Source organism: Xenopus tropicalis, chromosome 8, assembly GCF_000004195.4.
Source record: "Xenopus tropicalis strain Nigerian chromosome 8, UCB_Xtro_10.0, whole genome shotgun sequence".
NCBI lineage: Eukaryota > Metazoa > Chordata > Amphibia > Anura > Pipidae > Xenopus > Xenopus tropicalis.
In genome coordinates, this window is record NC_030684.2 from 46,442,063 (window position 1) to 46,460,513 (window position 18,451).

Sequence of the window (18,451 nt, forward strand, 5' to 3'; positions counted from 1 at the left end):
CCACAGTGACCCAGGCACAGTAAAACTGTGTGTTCCAGCAGGGCTAAAAGCTTCTAAATCTCTAAATCCCTCAAATAGCAGGAGATACTGCAAATTCTAGTGAGAAATAATGGCTCCTTCTGTGAGATCTAACAGCAAAGTTTTCCTGTTACAAATACAGTATATGCACAGTAGATAGCACAAGCTATGGAATATTTTTCAAAGAAACTTTTATCATTACCACAATTTATTTCCAACAATATTAATTTGGGTGTGTTCTTATTTGCAGCTGTGTCTCATACCATTACTGGCCAAGCTGTGGTAATAGTACCCCTGAGGCGGTGCCCAATGAATCTTCAGATGAAAGGAATTGATCATATCCATACCCAAAACAAAAATTGTAGTTATCAGTTGCATAACAGGCAGGCCACTGAAGGAACACAGCATATTGTTTTGCCAGTTTTGGGTTAGCTTATGACCTACTGTCACTCAAACACAAGCATTTTCCCTCCCAACCACATTAGCACTCACATTGGCACACAAGCACTCACTCTACAGGCAAGTACACAACATGACATACAAGTATTCACTATACTGGTTGCACAAAATGTATCAGGCTGCTTTAACAATGTTTTGTCAATAACTACTACTGGCCTGAGTGGTTCTTTTCAAGTGCTTCTCTTTTTTTTTGCAAACTGTAACATACAAGTGCCCTTTCTGACTGCAGTTGTGTCTATTTTTCCTTCAATGTCAATGATCATGTATTTAGTGATACCGACTGACAGACATGAACCTGAGATGCAATCTGTAGTAAAAGCCTTCCGAAACCAGTCAGCAGAAATGCCTACTTTACAAACCAATGGTTAAAATATTGCCTGCAGTTTTCAACCAAGCAGGTCCCTCTGCTCTCTGTGCATCCTCAGATTTCTGTGAAAAATATGCAGAGAAATTCCAATAGAATAATACTGTTTAATATATCTAAAAAAAAATGGCGTGTTTTGCTGGACGAATTGGCTTCCTGTGGGTGTCAGAATCAGGGGTGACTACAGAGGAAATATATATATATATATATATATATATACTGTATATATATATATATATATACTGTATATATATATATATATATATATATATATATATATATATATATATATATATATATATATATATATATATATATACATATATATATATATATATATAGTGCTGAAATATTGTGCAGCCAGGGCCATTGCCACCATGACAGGCCCTGAGTGAGACGAAATTCTGTTTTTAAAAGGCTTTTCTAATGCAGAGAGAACAATGGACCTTTCCGTAATAATGATTTGAACCTCACTTACCCATTGCAAAGCTCCAAAAGGTAAATATAGGAGGTAAAAGGACAGCTAGGAGCTCAGAATTACCAATTTTACAATGATTATACCTTGTTCACATCAATCTCTGTCTATTGGGGAGTTCAAGGTCCCAAACCCAATTGACTAACACACTAGGGTCAGTTTGATTCACGTGTTTTTCCTTGCCAGTAATGTTGGGTTACTTGAGGTGATTCTCATGGCTTCACATTTAAGAAAGTAGATGATTTTCAAAAACTGCCAAATGCCAACAATTTCATGTTTACAGAAAGCCGAAACCAATGCACGTTCATTAAAATTGGGGGCATCAAACAACTAAGTTTACACTAATCTTGATATGGGCAACTTCTGGTTGCAAACTTCCAAACTCTGAATGTTGCAGTTTATCACTTGTAATATTAGTTAAAGGCCCATTGTTGCCACTTGATGGAACTAAACAGACAGCAGATCCACAAAACTTTTTTTTTTTTTTAACACTTTTTGATTTTTAAATAGAGCATGTTGGCTGTAGGGCATCCCTTGCTTAGAGGGCGTGTCCTTTTAAAGTGATCTACCCCCTGGGCTGTGCAGGTCAGGAAAGGGGGTGGGGCATGAGAGAGCAGCTGATAAAAGTGATTTTACCCATCATATGCTCACCAGAAGTTGCCTAACAATGGAGTTCTTATTTCTGCTGACTGTGTGTGCCCTGATGGGCCTCTGCTCCGGACAGCATGGGGAGTATTGTCATGGTTGGACTGATTCCTATGGGATCTGGCGCCCTGGCTTCCATTGCCCGGAGAGATATGATCTGCCTGAGGCCACTCTTTGCTGTGGCTCCTGCGGGCTCAAGTATTGCTGCTCAACTGTAGAGTCCAGGCTGGACCAGGGATTGTGCCCCAATGAGGAGGATCTGGATTTGCTGAGAGACGGATTGCCCTCCATTCATCTGCCACCCACAGGTAAAAGTTTATCCTCATTTCTGGCCCAGACTAATGTTTAATTGCACTTTATAGATCCAGGCTCCCTATATAAGCTGCCTTTTTTCTGCTCAGTAAAGCACGTGTATAGAGCAGTGTAGGAGCTGCCATACCACTTTTATACATTTCAGCTTTGCATTGTCCCAGTGAGCAAATCTTGTAACTTATTGAGAATGCTTGATAATGGTTTCCAAGCAATCCCTTTAGCCATCTATGTCCTGGACACACTGTTTGTACTAACCAATGCTTGAAGTGTGTGCAGCTATTCTGTACTCAGTAAGAGTCCAACCTCAGTGTTATACCGCATCCCTAGTGGTGATGGTATACTCTAGTTGGTAGCTGTGCTTCCCTAACTGCATGTTGCAAAAACTAATCTTTTCTCATGCTTTGTTTTTCTCCTACAGTCCCCACATACTTTCCATTCCTATTGGTTGGCAGTATTTTTGTTAGCTTCGTTATCCTTGGATCGTTAGTGGGCTTGTGCTGCTGCAAATGCCTAAAGCCTGAGGATGATACACAAGAAAGTGGACCGGTCCCTATCCAGAGTCGACTCCTGGACACAGAGCCGTCTACAGACACCTCAAGACACTCCAGTTCCAGCTCTGCCTCCGTGCCACGGCCCCCCATAGGTGCCCGTCCGCAAAACCTCTGTTCTCTGGGAGCAGAAAATCTCAACCTGTATATGAACATGCCTGCAGCATTTCCTATGATGGGATGTCCCCAGAATACACAGTTTGTGCACCCTGGAACAGCAGGGCCACCCTTCATGCAGCCTCCTTTTATAAATTATGCCGTACCAGCAGAACATGCCATTCTAATGGCCCCTGCGCCTTATATTGATGCCAGGAACTGTTATGGGCAAACATCAAACATCTACTGTCCAGTAACCCAGCAAAGTGATCAGAACATGTGTACTGGATCCTCTTCTAAATGTTAAGGGGCACTTTGGGAACTATTTATTTTTCCTATTTAAAACACTGGTGATATCATCAAAGTTCTTGCAAAACTGAAGCAGGATCAGCTTCACTACTATGGCTGATATTCTGAACACTTTGTGCCAGCAGACTAGTAAAGTTGTAGCAGTGGCAGATCAGTACAGTGGCACATCCGCTAAAGTCTGTCATTAATCCCCAGCTTTGGATGTTGCATCTCAAGTTGCAAGTGTGCAAATTTGGTCATGGTAATTTGCTAATTTACACACATGGGATTCGAGTCTGACTTTAGTGCGCCACTGTGCTAATTTGATTTACACCCAAGATAGCTTTACATTAATTCAGGATGGGGATTTTTTTTTAATGGGCATAATAATTTCAATGTAAATTGTTTATACAATTTTCAGGTATTTACAGCCTGTTATAGTGTATATTTTTGTTGTGTATACAGCATTTGCTTCTGGAAAAGGAGCGTCCTGTTTTACTTTAACCATGTTAAATGCACTTTATTTTAATGGTCAAGAAAAATTAAACACAATCGATGGTTTTTCCGCGTGTGTTGACCTTTTTATTCTTTGTACATAGGTTACTTAGCATTTATTTTGTTAATAGTTTTAATCTATGGATTTATTTTCCCATTAAAAGATTTAAGGAAATTGCATATTAATTGCATGCTGGAAGTTCCCTCACATAATGTGTGGCCAGACTTGCAATTAAGAAGTGTTAATTGTTTCTCTGGTTTGCTGCCTATTTAACTAGTGGCCCTTTGTTATCTATTCTCCCCCCCCCCACCCCCCCCCCCCCAGACACACAAAATAATGGCATTATGCACCCCTCTGGCAAAAGGTAATGCAGGTGCTTGTGGTGAATACATTCTGGGCTTAGCTGCCCCACAGAATTGCACAACAATAGAAACCTGGGGGCTTTCTGTATTTGGTGCCTGGAGGACAGTAGAATCCAATAGCAGAGATCCTGAAAGGTGGGGCTTTCTTATGTTAAAGGATTATGCAAAAACTGGCCTTTAAACAGGGAAAACTGCTTCTAATGGTTTAATACGATGGCTATTTCTTGTACTTACACAGAAACTGTACAGGTATGGGACCTGTTATCCAGAATGCTCAAAACCTGGGGTATTCTGGATACGGGATCTTGGATTTGGATACTCCATACTTTAAGTATAAAGGTTTATCCAGAATGCTCTGGACCAAGGGTATTCCGGATAAGGGATCTTTCCGTAATTTGGATCTCCATACCTTAAGTCTACTAAAAAATCAATAAAACATTAATCAAACCCAACAGGATTGTTTTGCATCCAATAAGGATTACTTATATCTTAGTTGGGATCAATTACAAGGTACTGTTTTTATCACTACAGAGAAAAAGGAAATCAGTTTGAAAATTCTGAATTATTTGATTAAAATGGAGTCTTTAGAGACGGGCTTTCTGTAATTTGGAGCTTTCTGGATAACAGGTTTCTGGATAAAGGATCCCATATCTGTACTAAAAAATCATTTAAACATTAAATAAACCCAATGGGATGGTTTTGCTCCCCCCCAACAAGGATTCATTATATATTCTAGTTTGGATCACGTACAAGCTACTGTCTTATTACTACAGAGGTAAAGGACACATTTTTAATTTTATCCCCTTAAAATGGAGTCTATGGGAGATCCTTCTCATAATGTGGAGCTTTCTGAATAAAAGGTTTCCGGATAATGGATCCCATACCTGTATATAGCATGCCCTATCTGATTAGTTTCTTTGCCAATATTGCAGCCCCCAAACCCTGTAAATCAGTAGGCAGTAGTAGCTGCCGATGCTGCCTGTGCTGCCCCCAGCCGGCACTCTTCCTCCCTCAACGTGCTGAAGGTACGTGCGTCTGGGGGATGGGGTTGGATGAGTCGTGGGGTGGGGTGGGCAGCGGCCCCTTGGGGGGTGCAGAGGCCCTAAGGCAGCAGCCCTGGTGGGCCCTGCACCCCCCAGTCTGACCCTGGTAGTAGAAGCATGCGTTCAATATAATGCAAATGCTTAGTGTATAGGGTCTGAAGTGATGATTCCATTACTGTACCAGTTCTAGCGCAGGTCCCAAAGTAAATGAGCCCCTTTAGGTCAGTGTTGTGCAGCATGCAGCTGGAAAGCTAATTCGTTTAACAGTTGTTTGTATAAAAAAGGCCTTTCTGAGTCTGTCAACTAAATATGACCCTAGTGTTATTATTATGACCTTGCTCTATACACCATCCCAACAAAAACACTTTGTATCTGTGTTTAAAAATATCTGGCAAAATCCTAACCAAGGATGTTAACCTTTTATGTTACCTTGTTAGTATGTTATAGAATGTCCTGTTCCTAGCAACTTTGCAATTGATCTTTATTAATTATTTTTTTATATTTTCCAAATAACTTGCCTTCCACTTCTTTTTCAAACAGCAAGACTATTGCTCTGTGAGCTTACATTTTTATTATTATTGTTACTTTTTACTACTCATGTTTCTATTCAGTTCCTCTCCTATTCATATTCCAGTCTTTCATTTAACCACTGGTTGCTAAGGTAAACAAGACCCTAGCAACCAGATAGCTGCTGAAATTTTAAACTGAAGAGCTACTGAACAAAAAGGTAAATAACAAACCACAAAAAATAAAAAAACAAATTGCAAATTGTCTCAGATTATCGCTGTCTACTTTATACTAAAAGTTAACATAAAGGTGAACAACCCCTTTAATTAAAGCAGTCTCCAAATGAGTTTTGAGATGGTTTGAGGGGAAAATGTATACAATCAATTGGAAACATTTCTTGTACAATTTAGGAGAAACAAGAGATAACATACAACTAATGATTTATTCCGAAATGGCAAAATGAACTGCCAGGAAAACTAGTATGCCTAAGTGCTAATGGCCCACAGGGCACCCAAAGCAGCTATTACTGATTTTATTGGAATCTGTCTGGTATCGGACATTGTCTTGACATTTAAGTAGTTATTGACCTGAAAATTCTGGAATGCACATTTGTAGCCTGAGAATTTCCTGCAATATGTGGCTGTTTGCATTACAGCCAATGGAAGGCAGGGTCAGACTGGGCCAGCTCCCCCGGCCCCCAGATCCCCCTTTCCCAATGCACCCAAGGTAAGAATAAACTATGCTCGCTCGGGGGAGGGGGTTGAGGCAGCCCCAGTGGGCCCTGCACCCCCAGTCCGACCCTAATGGAAGGTGGCATCATGATCAACATTTATTTATATATTGCCAGCAAGTTAGGCAGCATTTGACTTTAATTTATAAAAAAAATGGGGTCTTACAATACAAACAAGGGTTTCAGAATAAAAATGCAATCTGAGGGTCCTGCTCACAAGTGCTTACAGTTTAAAGGATTGTGGAAACAAATGGTTTGTGGCAAACCCAAGGGCTCAAACAGACTGGAAGAGAGAGCACCCTTTGTGTCATTAGCCTCAGGGTATGAACCCACGAGTGCATTTTAATGAATTTCCCCACAAAGCATAGTTCCACCCCAAGGCAACCCATGTGTTACTGGACATTAGTTCCATCTGTATTTGAAAATCAGTACTCAGAGAGAGAGAGACCAGGGCTGATATAATATAGGTCTTGGGTACAAAGACACAGGGAAGCATTGACACTTGTGTTGCTGTATTGTTCAAATCATAGAACTGCATAGTGAAAACAAAAAAATCATTCATGGGCATGGGTGTGTACCCCTAGGCTAATGGCACATGGGGTGATTGTTCCTCCCCTGCCATCCTGCAGAAAATAGTAGTGGACAAAACACCCCTGTCACCACTGGTAAAGTTATTACATGGAAATTGCTTGGTAAAATGCCAAAATTATGTTTCCTGGCTGTTGATTGGGATGGCACTTTTTTACTCAGAAGCAGAAAGAAAAGACACATAAATATTTAAGGTAAAAAAAAAAGAAAAACACCTAATGTTTCTTTTATTTTATATCTGATTCTCTTAGAAATGATCAGTGGGCACAAGTTATTCTGTACAGTCACCCGTACCAATATACAGTGTTACTATCAAATAATTATGAACAGGAGCTGACGTATTGATACCTCTCTTTTTATTCAATGAAATGATCATTTAAAATGATAATTTGACTGAGACAAGTAGCAAAAGTAAATGCAATACCTATAGAACAAGTATCAATTAGATAAGCAATTTGTATTACAAAGCAAGAATAGAGAGAAAACCTATATTTATATCTATTAGGTTGCCCAGAATTTTAAAAGGGGTGTCTCAATGGCGTGAAGATGGGAGAATTTACAGACCAAGACCATTGGTCTGTAAATGTTCACTGCATAGTCATTAAAACTTTAAAACAACAACAAAAACAATGGGGTTATTTTTCAGATAAAAATATTAAAATTGTCCACCCCCCCAGCATTTAAAAACTTTAACAGCAAACCATTGGGCAATGGTTGCTAGATATTAAAAACTGGTCATTATAATGTTCCTTTATGACATATATGAGAAAAGTGTTTGTAATTTATTAGGGAAGGAATGGCCTGACAGTAAAGCATATCCCTTTATGTTCTTTTCCATTTGTTTTTATGCGAATAGTTTTTTCTTAAAGAAGATGTTGATACAGCAGATTGCACTGTATGTATGAAATATGACTGATACCAGCACATCATCTAGTACCACTTACTCAGAACCTTTTTTGATCTCACGTGATCAACAGCTTGTTGCCAGAAGGCAACTACTATGAGCCCACAGCTCAGCAGAGCCTTCATCAGCAGGGACTTATTTGCAGTGTATGCATCCAAGGGCCTGTGCCCAGGACAGCAACTTTGGGCAGGGGGGCACCTCAGGAGCTTATACAGTATATAAAAATAAAAATATTTTTCCCAAAATGTTAGGGGTGGGCGTGTATGTAATAAGTGCACTGCTGCTGATCAACACCCTAGACAAGTTGTACCAAAATTAGCACAGCCCTGAGGTAGTTAATGAGATTTAACTATGCATGCCATTATAGTCAGCTGATTTATTTAACTTAACATAGTTATGCAAACTAGGGTCACTTCATTAATTCAGTAATTAGCTTGTGAAATTTAACAAGCCTAAGATTATTACCGGCACCTTTGCAATTATTTATCTAAAGCCTATCAATCTAAATGTCATTATTGTGCCATCTGGGTGAGCAATAAAATTAGAAAATTGTAGCTTGTTGTTTCCAGTCCTCCAATTACTGAGACCAAATGGCAGCACAATTTTTCCATTGAAATTTGGGCCTAGCAGTGTTGACCAACCTTAAGTGCACATACACAGGCAATTTGTGGCTGCTGACTAGGGCAAACTTGACCACATGGGCAGCCAGCTGAGGCAAGAGATGCACTTATCTTAACAAATTTGATCAAAAATGGAATTTATCCACTAGAGCAAATACTTGTGTTTAAAAAGTCATGTTCAGGGTGAAATATTTTTGTGCATTTTCTTGTGTAATTACTTCTACTATTCAGCCCTGGATTTGTGGGAAGGCCTTAAGGGCCCAGGCCCAGTGCGTCAAGGCTCTAGGGTCACCATGCCACCCAACTGTATCAAATAGAAGTCCAAATCTCCTGGCTGCCGAGTTCCCAGTACTTTTAGTTGGATGTGAGAAAAGGGTACATTTGGAACAGAATGTTGGGTAAACGCACAATTGACATTTTATTTATAAAGTCCCAGCAAGTTAAGAAATTCTAAACAAAGTTATTACAATACATTTAAAAACAAGGGTTACATAATAAGCCAAAAGGATTAGAAGGCAATGTTTGCAAGAACATACAATCTGAAGGCATGGTAAAAATGTACACACAAGGGTGATAATTTGAGCTATAGTTTGCCCATCCTAGAAATATGTATTCCCCTTATTTAGAAAGGGGCCCCAGCCTTCCTCCATAACCAGGGGCCCTCGTTTCTCCAGGGGTGCTGCTGCCATGAGAACTCACCTCAGGGGGCTCCGTTCAAGTTACCAGGGGCATCAAAAAATGTTGCTCCTGGTAACTTTAAGAGCTGAAATTCTGAATTTTGGCTCTTCTAGTACAGAAAGCACAACTGAGCTCTCTGCACTATAAATGAGGCCCCTGTCGACCCACACTTAAACTCTGAACGTTAGGCTCGGGAGTCAAGGGGAGCAGCTGTGGAAGTCTAGCTTAGGCGGCCAAAGGCATAGAATCACCCTTGCTCTTCTCCAACACTGTTCTTTCATTATACATATATAATAAGGCCCTAACCATGACAAATTGTTTTATTGACTGTAAAAACCGGCATATTTATTTGCCCAAAAATCCCCTGTAATGGACAGCCATGGGGCAGTTAGGTGGTGGTTTCAGATGGTTTGGTGCAACAGTAAGTGCCCTTACCCACAAGTGTTTATATGTGTGTTCCCATAAGCATGCATTAATACGGCCCATTCTGTACTATTGTCCCTGTACCAACAGAACCACACTGACTCCCAGAAAGCAGGTAAAACGCAACACTCCTTTTTCAGCACAGTTCTGTGGGTACAGGCATATATGCACGAGTGGCCTCTGTTCCTGTGGGGTAGAACACATAAAAAGGCACAGCATGGGAGCCCATGAATAAGAAGCCCATTTGTAAAATGTCATCTAGAGCCATCCTGTACAAATGCAATTAATATAAATAGCGGATCATTAAAAAGGCGTCTATTAATAGATTCTTTATAATGGCAGTTCTGGCAAACAGCAGTAAGAACAAAAAATGTACATTATAATCCATCTCCATAACATAACTATTAGAATTTAACAAGGTTAAGACACATTATTACCTGGACCCATTCTAGTAGGATATACCCTTCCTACACCAAACTGCCCAAATTCCCAAATTCAAAATATACAAATTATTTAATTTCATGGTTGTTGCCTTAACTCGCTGAAGATTTTCTCCTTTATTTTAATCTAAGGCAAAGGCCACATTTAATTCAGCTCACATAACGATGAAGCATGATCAGGTTCCACTTTATTGCTATCGATAAATGAATTTCTCCCATGCTAATGGGACCTGAAAATAATAAAGGGAGACAAGGTCATTTTTGCTGTGTAATTGTATTCAATACTATATTGAATAATTGAATAGATTTATGGAACTCAGCACAGCTCAGCAGAAAGCACCCCGGCATGCATGGTTCAGTGCTGGAGAGACTAAATGCCTGCAAACTATAAGTAAGAAATACTGATATATTCACAGCATGTACTTAGAGAAGACGGTCATTTATTGAAGATGCTTCTTTAATCATCTTTGTCATCAATTTCAGATTTTTTTTTAATGAAAAAGAAGTTCTTGTACGCTGACATTTTACTAAACCTAAAGTCATTCGATTTTTTAAGTTTTTAATTATAAAATTGTATCCCTTAGCAATAATTTATAGATTGTTAATGAAGCCATTAGAAGCACTGAGCTCAGTGATGTTCCCAGTAGCACTGTGAGGCTACATCTGAGATGTCGTTCCACCAACCCCTGAAGCCTAAAGGTGGCCATACACGAGGCGATTTCGCTCGTTGTGCGATGAACGATTATATCGACAAACGATCGTATGGCGATCGAGTTCCCATACGATATGCCATCCACGGGCAACGATAATTCGGGAAAGATTTCGTCGCATCATTATCGTAAAATACGTACGATCGTACATCTACGTACGATCGAATGTCGTTGACTTCCGCTGCTGGCAATCGTGACATGCGCAGAGAACAATCGTTGAAAGACAAATGTCTGACACTCACACCAACTGGCAGATTTTATCGTTAAACGACCAAAATTTTTAAACCTGGGCGATCGATTTTGGGGACGATAATGTCGGCTCGTTTAGTGGGCCGACGATCGTTTGTGCACCACCAACTATACGATAACTTAACGATAGCATCGGATTGTTCGGGAATCGGTCGTTTGTAAGTAAAAAATCGGTCCGTGTATGGCCACCTTTAGTCTTTGTGAGCCTGTATAAGGGTAGTGTATGTTGCCTCTACACCTGCGTATGGTTCTGCCATGTACTCTGGTTTCCTTCAACACTTCAAAAACATATAGGAAGATTTGTTTGTAAGGGGAATGTTGGGGATTATTGTGAATATTAAAGGGGAAAACACAATACAAAAAGTGAAACATTCAATTTCAAGCAATTTTGCAATATACATCAATCAAAAAAACTATGCAGCCTTTTCATGATTTTTAATGTAATAATATGGCTTGGAACAGTTACCTTTGCCTGGCCCCCTATTCTCCTGCTGATCTGGCTGACTACTATGTGACTCAAATAAAATGTAACAGTAGTTGATTGTCCTCAGCCTGCCTTTACCCTGTATCCTCTCAATCCCACAATTCCCTGCACATGTGATGTCAGTAAGAAAAGTAACATTACAGTGCAATGCAATGTGGGTTATGTAGTTCCGGCATGCTGTGTGCAAGCTTGTTACAATTTGTAACATCAATATTTTAGTCCCTCCTCCCCTACCAGCATTTCGAATAACCCAGAGAAAAAGTTCTAAAGTTCAACTGTTTTGCAGCTGGATTTCAGCATATACAAATAGTATTTGTTTATATATTTTTAAAGGAAGAGATTACATTGATATAGGGGTTCCTGTGTTGTGTGGAGCTCTTTAACAAGTTTTGGTTTGGAAGCTGGACAGTGATAAGTGTTAATACAGTTGTTGTGGGTGTGCAGAGGGTCAAAAAGTAAAGGGAAGTAAGGTAAGCAGTGGTAAGTGGTTAGAGGCAGGAAGCAGATCAGTGAGGGACAGTTAGGAGAGATATTGCAGTTGTAAAAAAAATCCTGTAAATAAAAAACAAAATCCTGTTTGAGTCACTGAGCCTTCCATACATCTATTGACTGTTACAAGTTGGCTTCCAGGGAAACTCACATTGAGTAACAAAATGAGGCAATTTGAACAGCAACAAAAAGGAGAAGGGCACTTATAAAAAACACAGACTATATAAATGATGTAGAAAAGGTAATGAAAAAACATCTTTGAAAAAGCCTTACGTGTTTTGTGCCCAATACAGTGTGGTGATGGTTGCAGAATATCTTGGGCCAGTACATTTTTCAATGAAGATAATCCCCAGCTAAGGGACCAAGAGGGCTCATAGAGAGCAAAGTACAAGTTTGAGCCCAATTGCCATGTTTTTTTTCCACAGTGCAGCATTTTCCCCACAGAATTCCAGTGTCATTCGGATGTTGAATCTGCTGTAATGATGTTGTGCAACCGCACCCGATTTGCCAAAATTACTGCAACTCCACATATACTTTGTCTCAAATCAGGTACAGTTTTGCCAAATATTTACAAAGTCTAGCATCATTTCCGGTGTTCAGTATGCAAGTGTCAGGTGTGTGTTCAATTGTTTTAGTGAAACTGTACTGCGCTGATTGGCCGCTCTCCATGGAGGATATAATGGAACAGGGGGGTTTGGATTCCCTCAAGGTCCATGGCATTGAGATAATTGTTTTAGGTTGTAGGTATGGTGAATTATCCAATAAAATATCGAGGTGGGAGAGCTCAACATGAGATTTCCTTTGTGTTATTAATAGATATGTCCTTACCGTACAGGGTTGATTTGTATTTGATTTCATAATGGGATAACATTGGCACAGTCAGCCACTTTAAATATATTGGATTAAATGGAAAAACAATGCTAGTATGTTTAGGGCTCTGGTACACGGGGAGATTAGTCGCCCGCGGCAAAACTCCCTGCTCGCGGGCGACTAATCTCCCCGAGTTGCCTTCCCCCTGCCATCCCACCGGCGAACATGTAAGTCGCCGGCGGGATGGCAGATGCGGCGGGGCGATTTCGGGAAATCGCCGAAAAAGCCTCGCAAGTCTTTTTCGGCGATTTGCCATTTCAGTTGTTTTTGAACAACTTACTGGAATGAGTGCAGAAGGTGAATTATGTGGTCATGCCCTCACTGCTTATAATAAAAAAAAGGGGGTGAGTACAATTTTCCCTTTTGCTAATAGTTTATACAGGGGCATTAGCCAGCTCCTTCTTCTAGCTTCTAGCTTCCACCATTCTCAATGTCTGTAACCCATTTTGGTGATTTAAAGGGAAAGATCACTGTAAAATTAACTTTAGTATGATTTGTTTGATGTAGACAAATCTTTAATTACTTGGCTCCTCAGTCTGGAATTCCAGCAGCTGGTTGCTATGATACAGTGTTACTTAGTAACCAGTCAGGAGATTCAATGACAGATTAGAAATGACTTCAACATAGCCCACCATCTCAAATATATTATAAGGTTATCATTCAAACATTTTTAAGGTGGAAATTTCCAAACACTTCCTTTAATAGAGCTGTCCTCGTCTGACTTTTATTTTTAATCTAAAGGAGTTTATCTTCCTGCTGCAAAGTGTTCTAAGACACAAGTAATAAAAGTTTTTTTATTTTGTTGGGGTTGTTTTTTGCTAACAATATTTTGTAATGGTTTGGAAAAGAATGAAGCAAAAGAATGATTCACTTCTCTTATGTAATGGACAAAGTAAGAAAAAAAAGGCATATTTCTATTTTCAAAGCAATATGGGTTTCTAAAACCTCTGGCAAAGCTAAAGCACCGCAGTCCCTGGGAGCAGACAGTACTCATCTATAATTCAATTTTAAAGATTTCAGATCCAGCACAGGGAGAGAGCGATGTGGGTTTTCTTTATATGTTCTTTGTGGGAAATTAATCAGAAAACCGTGCTTCTCTTCAAGCATTAGCTTAGCACTCTCCTCTAGTGATTATCCTATTAACTGCCCTTGGCACTCCAAAGATATCTAACAGTTATATAAATATATATATATATATAACAATAAGAGGATCTGCACTCGCAAGACTTATAAAGAAGAAACTGTATTTATTGCGAGAAGACTAACGTTTTGCCTAATACACTAGCCTTTTCCAAATATTCTGTGGCGGGAAAGGAGTGAGGGTGACGTCATCTTATGTCCCCATATAACGACATCTCCCACCAACAATATTACACAACAAAAGTGAACAAATAGAAAAGTAAAACAGATATAAAAAAAGATATACAAGCCAAATAATAATCTTAACAGTTCAATGTAGGGAGTCTCTCTCTCTCTCTCTCTCTCTATATATATATATATATATAGGGACCCATAGGGTTAAGCTCCCCTATGGCTTTGAACCCTACCACTTCCTGATTTTACTGTTACTGGGCAAGGTCCCATGTATCTAGTATACAGTTATGTCACTATACCTTATTGGTTTATGTGGTTGTGCACACCCCTTGCAGCCTCATATAGTGTCTAGCAAGGAGGTGTGGCTTCCTCTTTGGCTGCCTCTGTCTCTCAGTGCAAAGGTCCATTGAGCCTGGGAGCAGAACTAGGCCCCAGTCAAGCCATTTGTCCCAGAATGTCACCATCCACTCTGGAGAAGTCGGGGACAGGGCCCCGTGAACAAGGTTAAGTAAGACCTTGGGACTGCACCCAGGCTTCTCTGGACCTACTGATATGTGAGTGCCTGTCTACAAGCAATATATATATATACTGTATATATATATATGTATTAATATCATGTCTAAATATCCTTATAAACAGAGCTTAGTGCAGGGTTGGACTGAGCCAGTGGACACTGGGAAAAAACCCAGTAAGCTCTGCCAAACCAGACCCGGAAACGATGGGTGCTCCCCTTTTACCTACCCCAGTTGTGGCTGCAAGGGAGAAGTTAAAGGTATGCAGAGGGGGTTTACGGCATCAGGCATGTTGTGGAGGAGTTCATGACTGGGGCAATAAGGCCCCTGAGGGGGTGTGGAGGCCCCTGAGGTGGCTGCCCTGGTTGTCCCCAGACACCCCAATCTGACGCTGGCTTATTGATGTCATTAGTTTTCATCAGTTCTGAGTGATGTAATTTGTGTTGTATGACTCACTAAAGCATTTGTATTTTAACAAATGAAAACTGATGTAAAATATGAGGATATTAGAAGCTATTGATATTGATACTATTCATTAAAGGTACTTGCATCCTAGCATACTCTTTGCAAATCTGTGTACTTCCTACTCTGCTGTGATGAAACACAGGCTAGCGTGCCTATCGATGCAGGGGAGTGCAAAAAAATGACACATTTCTGACCACAACTTCAGTTTGTCAAATACACAATTGTGTTTGTTTTAATGCACATCAGACACAACTGCTATGGCCAGAGATCTTTGCACAGCTGCAATTACACTGACATTCTGGGGGGGGGGGGGGGTGAACACTGCATTGTGGGTAAAAAACACAGTGGGCCAAAACTTCACTATGCACATTGCAATCACATTTAAAAAGGACTCCTCTTTATTAGTACATTTATTCCAAATTTAATTCTTCAAAATTGTTATATGCTTATGGTGACTTTTTTTGTGGTGAGCTACAATCTCACATTTTTAAAGCGTAGAAAGCTATAGGGGGAATCAGCAGATCAAAATTGCTCTGCTATTTTAAGTAATATGTCTGTGGTGTTTTAGAATTTAATATCACATTGGGGCATGTGAAACTGTTGGGACAAGTGATACCTACAGGGAAATATCTCTGTATGAAACAAAGTTTATGTAATAATCTCATTCTGACCGCATTCTCTTCTTATCCTGAAAGGAATACAACACAGGTACAATGAAAGGCAAATGAAAATAAAAGAAACCACAAGATGGCGCTTTTCCACCTAATGACAACAATAAAAATAGATATCAATTACAATAAAACGACATTGAAGGATACAGTTTTATCCAGAAAGACCAAGCTTATTCTTTACTTAAATAAAGTAAAAGAAACAACTATATTGCACAAATAGAAAAGTAAATCTCTTGATAATACAATTATGTAATTTCTCAAGTGTTGTAGGTTGTTGGTATGCCTGAAAGCAATGTGCATTTCTCTGTAGTATGGGGAAAGTGGTTTTGCTTCAGTTTTGTTATTTTTGTTTTTTGCTTGTGTAGGGACCCCAAAGAATTGGGCCCCTCCAGGATTAGTTCCCCTTTAGACAGGCACCATGAGGGTGGCCTTATGAGATTTGGACACCTAAAGGTGGTCCTGGGTGTTTATGTGTGAAAAGGGAGTTTCCCTGCAAGTTAACAGCCACCACTAGATGTCGCTGTGCTAAAAGTATAAAAGGGAATGACTCCCAGTTTCAGCAGGTCTTCGTCCTGGGACTGCTTCTTGTAAAGAAGCGTATAAAAGGCTTGTGTTCTAGTACAGGAGGTACTGTAACAGGTCACTCTAGGAGTGACAGGCAGGCTAGAGAGAACGGGCAGTGATAGCCCCAACAGGAGAGAGAGGGGTTAAGACCCCCCAGCACTCATGGCTGGAGTTAAGGGCCTGTAGTGTGTTATAAGAGGAGCCAAGTCAGCACCTGGGAGTGTTCCCAGTGAAGGGGCCCTACGCGTGGACCGGGGTGAGTTCCTAGGTGGAAGCATCCGGCGGGAGTACTGGGGGTAGCCCAAAGAGAGAGTGTGTGACTTGAGCTGTCTGTGTGACATCCTCTGAAGTGTTCTGCCTGCATCAATAAACAAGTTCATCTGGTTCACCATTTTAACCAGTGTCTTGGTGGTTCATATACTGAGGATCCTCAACTGCCTGGTAAGCAGCTACCCCAAGGGAGGGGCAAGGTACCGGGAGTTGCTGGGAGTCCGGGTCCAAGGAGGACCTCATAGAGTTTTCCCAGGGAGGAGACATATAGTTCTACCTATACCTACCCTGGGTGGAGGCACGCCATTCATTTATATTACACCTGTCCCCATAATAAGCGGGGGCTCAGGGCTCCTGTAGCGCCACACGCAGGTGATTGCGTGTTAAAAGTACAACCGTAGCCAAAATAGGGTTACATTTGGAGGCACTGCTGAGATGAGAGCAGGAATCATTAAGCAGAAAGGGCCCTAAGGGAACTGAGGCCTTGTGTGAGTGCTACACCCTTCCTTCCATCCGTGTTAAAGTTTGGGCCACCCTGATCCACATCCAAGAGGGATTTTGGCGCGAGAGGAGTGAGGAAAGGCTCCTAGCCAATCGGGTTGCAGGGCTGTTGGCGCCAAAGGGACCGAGAAGGCACACGCGAGGAAGCGTGAGAGAGAGGGGTGTAACCAGTGTTTGTATCGGTGCCGCCCAATTGCGTGGGGCGACCGACTGGATCAGCGAGAAAGTGCGCCAAGAGGCCTGGGCGTGACTTAAGGAGTGACGTCGCAGTGGCCATTTTGGAACAGAGTGAGTCAGTGCGAGAGAAAGCGTGTGCACAGTTACTGGTAGCTTTTGCCAGCAAAGATGACGGCTGCATCAGAGAGCAGGGAGATCCTGTGTTGGCCAGAGGAGGATGCCCGGCCGCAAGGAGACCCAGGAGGGTTCGTCAGTCGGAGTGTGGACTGACCAGAGTGCCCAACCCGTTGGTTGGAGGTATCCCAGGGTACCGATTTCCTTGGGACATGGACTCCCTTAAGGAGAGGTGGAGACTTTGATTTTCCAGTTCAATAAGTTTTAAATTTGGTTAAGGGCAACAAGTGTCCTTTCAAATTTTTCTTGTGTGGGACTTACACAAAGATTGAAGGGGTTGAAGGGAAATGTTTATTGTGTTTAACATTTTTTCCAGGTAACCCATTGACCCATCCTTGACAGACCTCAGGAGAGGCTGTTGAAGCGTGATGTAAAAGTACTGTGTAAAGTATTTGAGTGTGTATGAGATGTCAGCCAGGAGGTGACAGAGTTTCAGCGGGGGAGAATGTAGGGACCCCAAAGAATTGGGCCCCTCCAGGATTAGTTCCCCTTTAGACAGGCACCATGAGGGTGGCCTCATGGCTGGAGTTAAGGGCCTGTAGTGTGTTATAAGAGGAGCCAAGTCAGCACCTGGGAGTGTTCCCAGTGAAGGGGCCCTACGCGTGGACCGGGGTGAGTTCCTAGGTGGAAGCATCCGGCGGGAGTACCGGGGGTAGCCCAAAGAGAGAGTGTGTGACTTGAGCCGTCTGTGTGACATCCTCTGAAGTGTTCTGCCTGCATCAATAAACAAGTTCATCTGGTTCACCATTTTAACCAGTGTCTTGGTGGTTCATATACTGAGGATCCTCAACTGCCTGGTAAGCAGCTACCCCAAGGGAGGGGCAAGGTACCGGGAGTTGCTGGGAGTCTGGGTCCAAGGAGGACCTCATAGAGTTTTCCCAGGGAGGAGACATATAGTTCTACCTATACCTACCCTGGGTGGAGGCACGCCATTTATTTATATTACACCTGTCCCCCATAATAAGCGGGGGCTCAGGGCTCCTGTAGCGCCACACGCAGGTGATT

General features: G+C 41.3%; 2 protein-coding genes across 2 annotated transcripts in view; both read left to right on the forward strand.

Annotated features, from left to right (window-relative positions):
- Positions 1 to 1,952: 1,952 nt before the first annotated feature.
- shisa1.2 (protein shisa-1-like) lies at positions 1,953 to 3,766 on the forward strand. The gene is made up of 2 exons (XM_002931797.5): positions 1,953 to 2,269; positions 2,692 to 3,766. Exons 1-2 carry the CDS (start codon positions 1,960 to 1,962, stop codon positions 3,222 to 3,224), a joined length of 843 nt encoding a protein of 280 aa, XP_002931843.2. The 5' UTR covers positions 1,953 to 1,959; the 3' UTR covers positions 3,225 to 3,766.
- A 299-nt stretch (positions 3,767 to 4,065) lies between these two features.
- mtmr8 (myotubularin related protein 8) overlaps positions 4,066 to 18,451 on the forward strand; it is a 52,301-nt gene continuing 37,915 nt past the window's right edge. The window contains exon 1 of the mRNA XM_031890833.1: positions 4,066 to 4,198. The gene's annotated coding sequence lies outside the window, so the exon portion shown is untranslated. The remainder of the gene's footprint in view (positions 4,199 to 18,451) is intronic.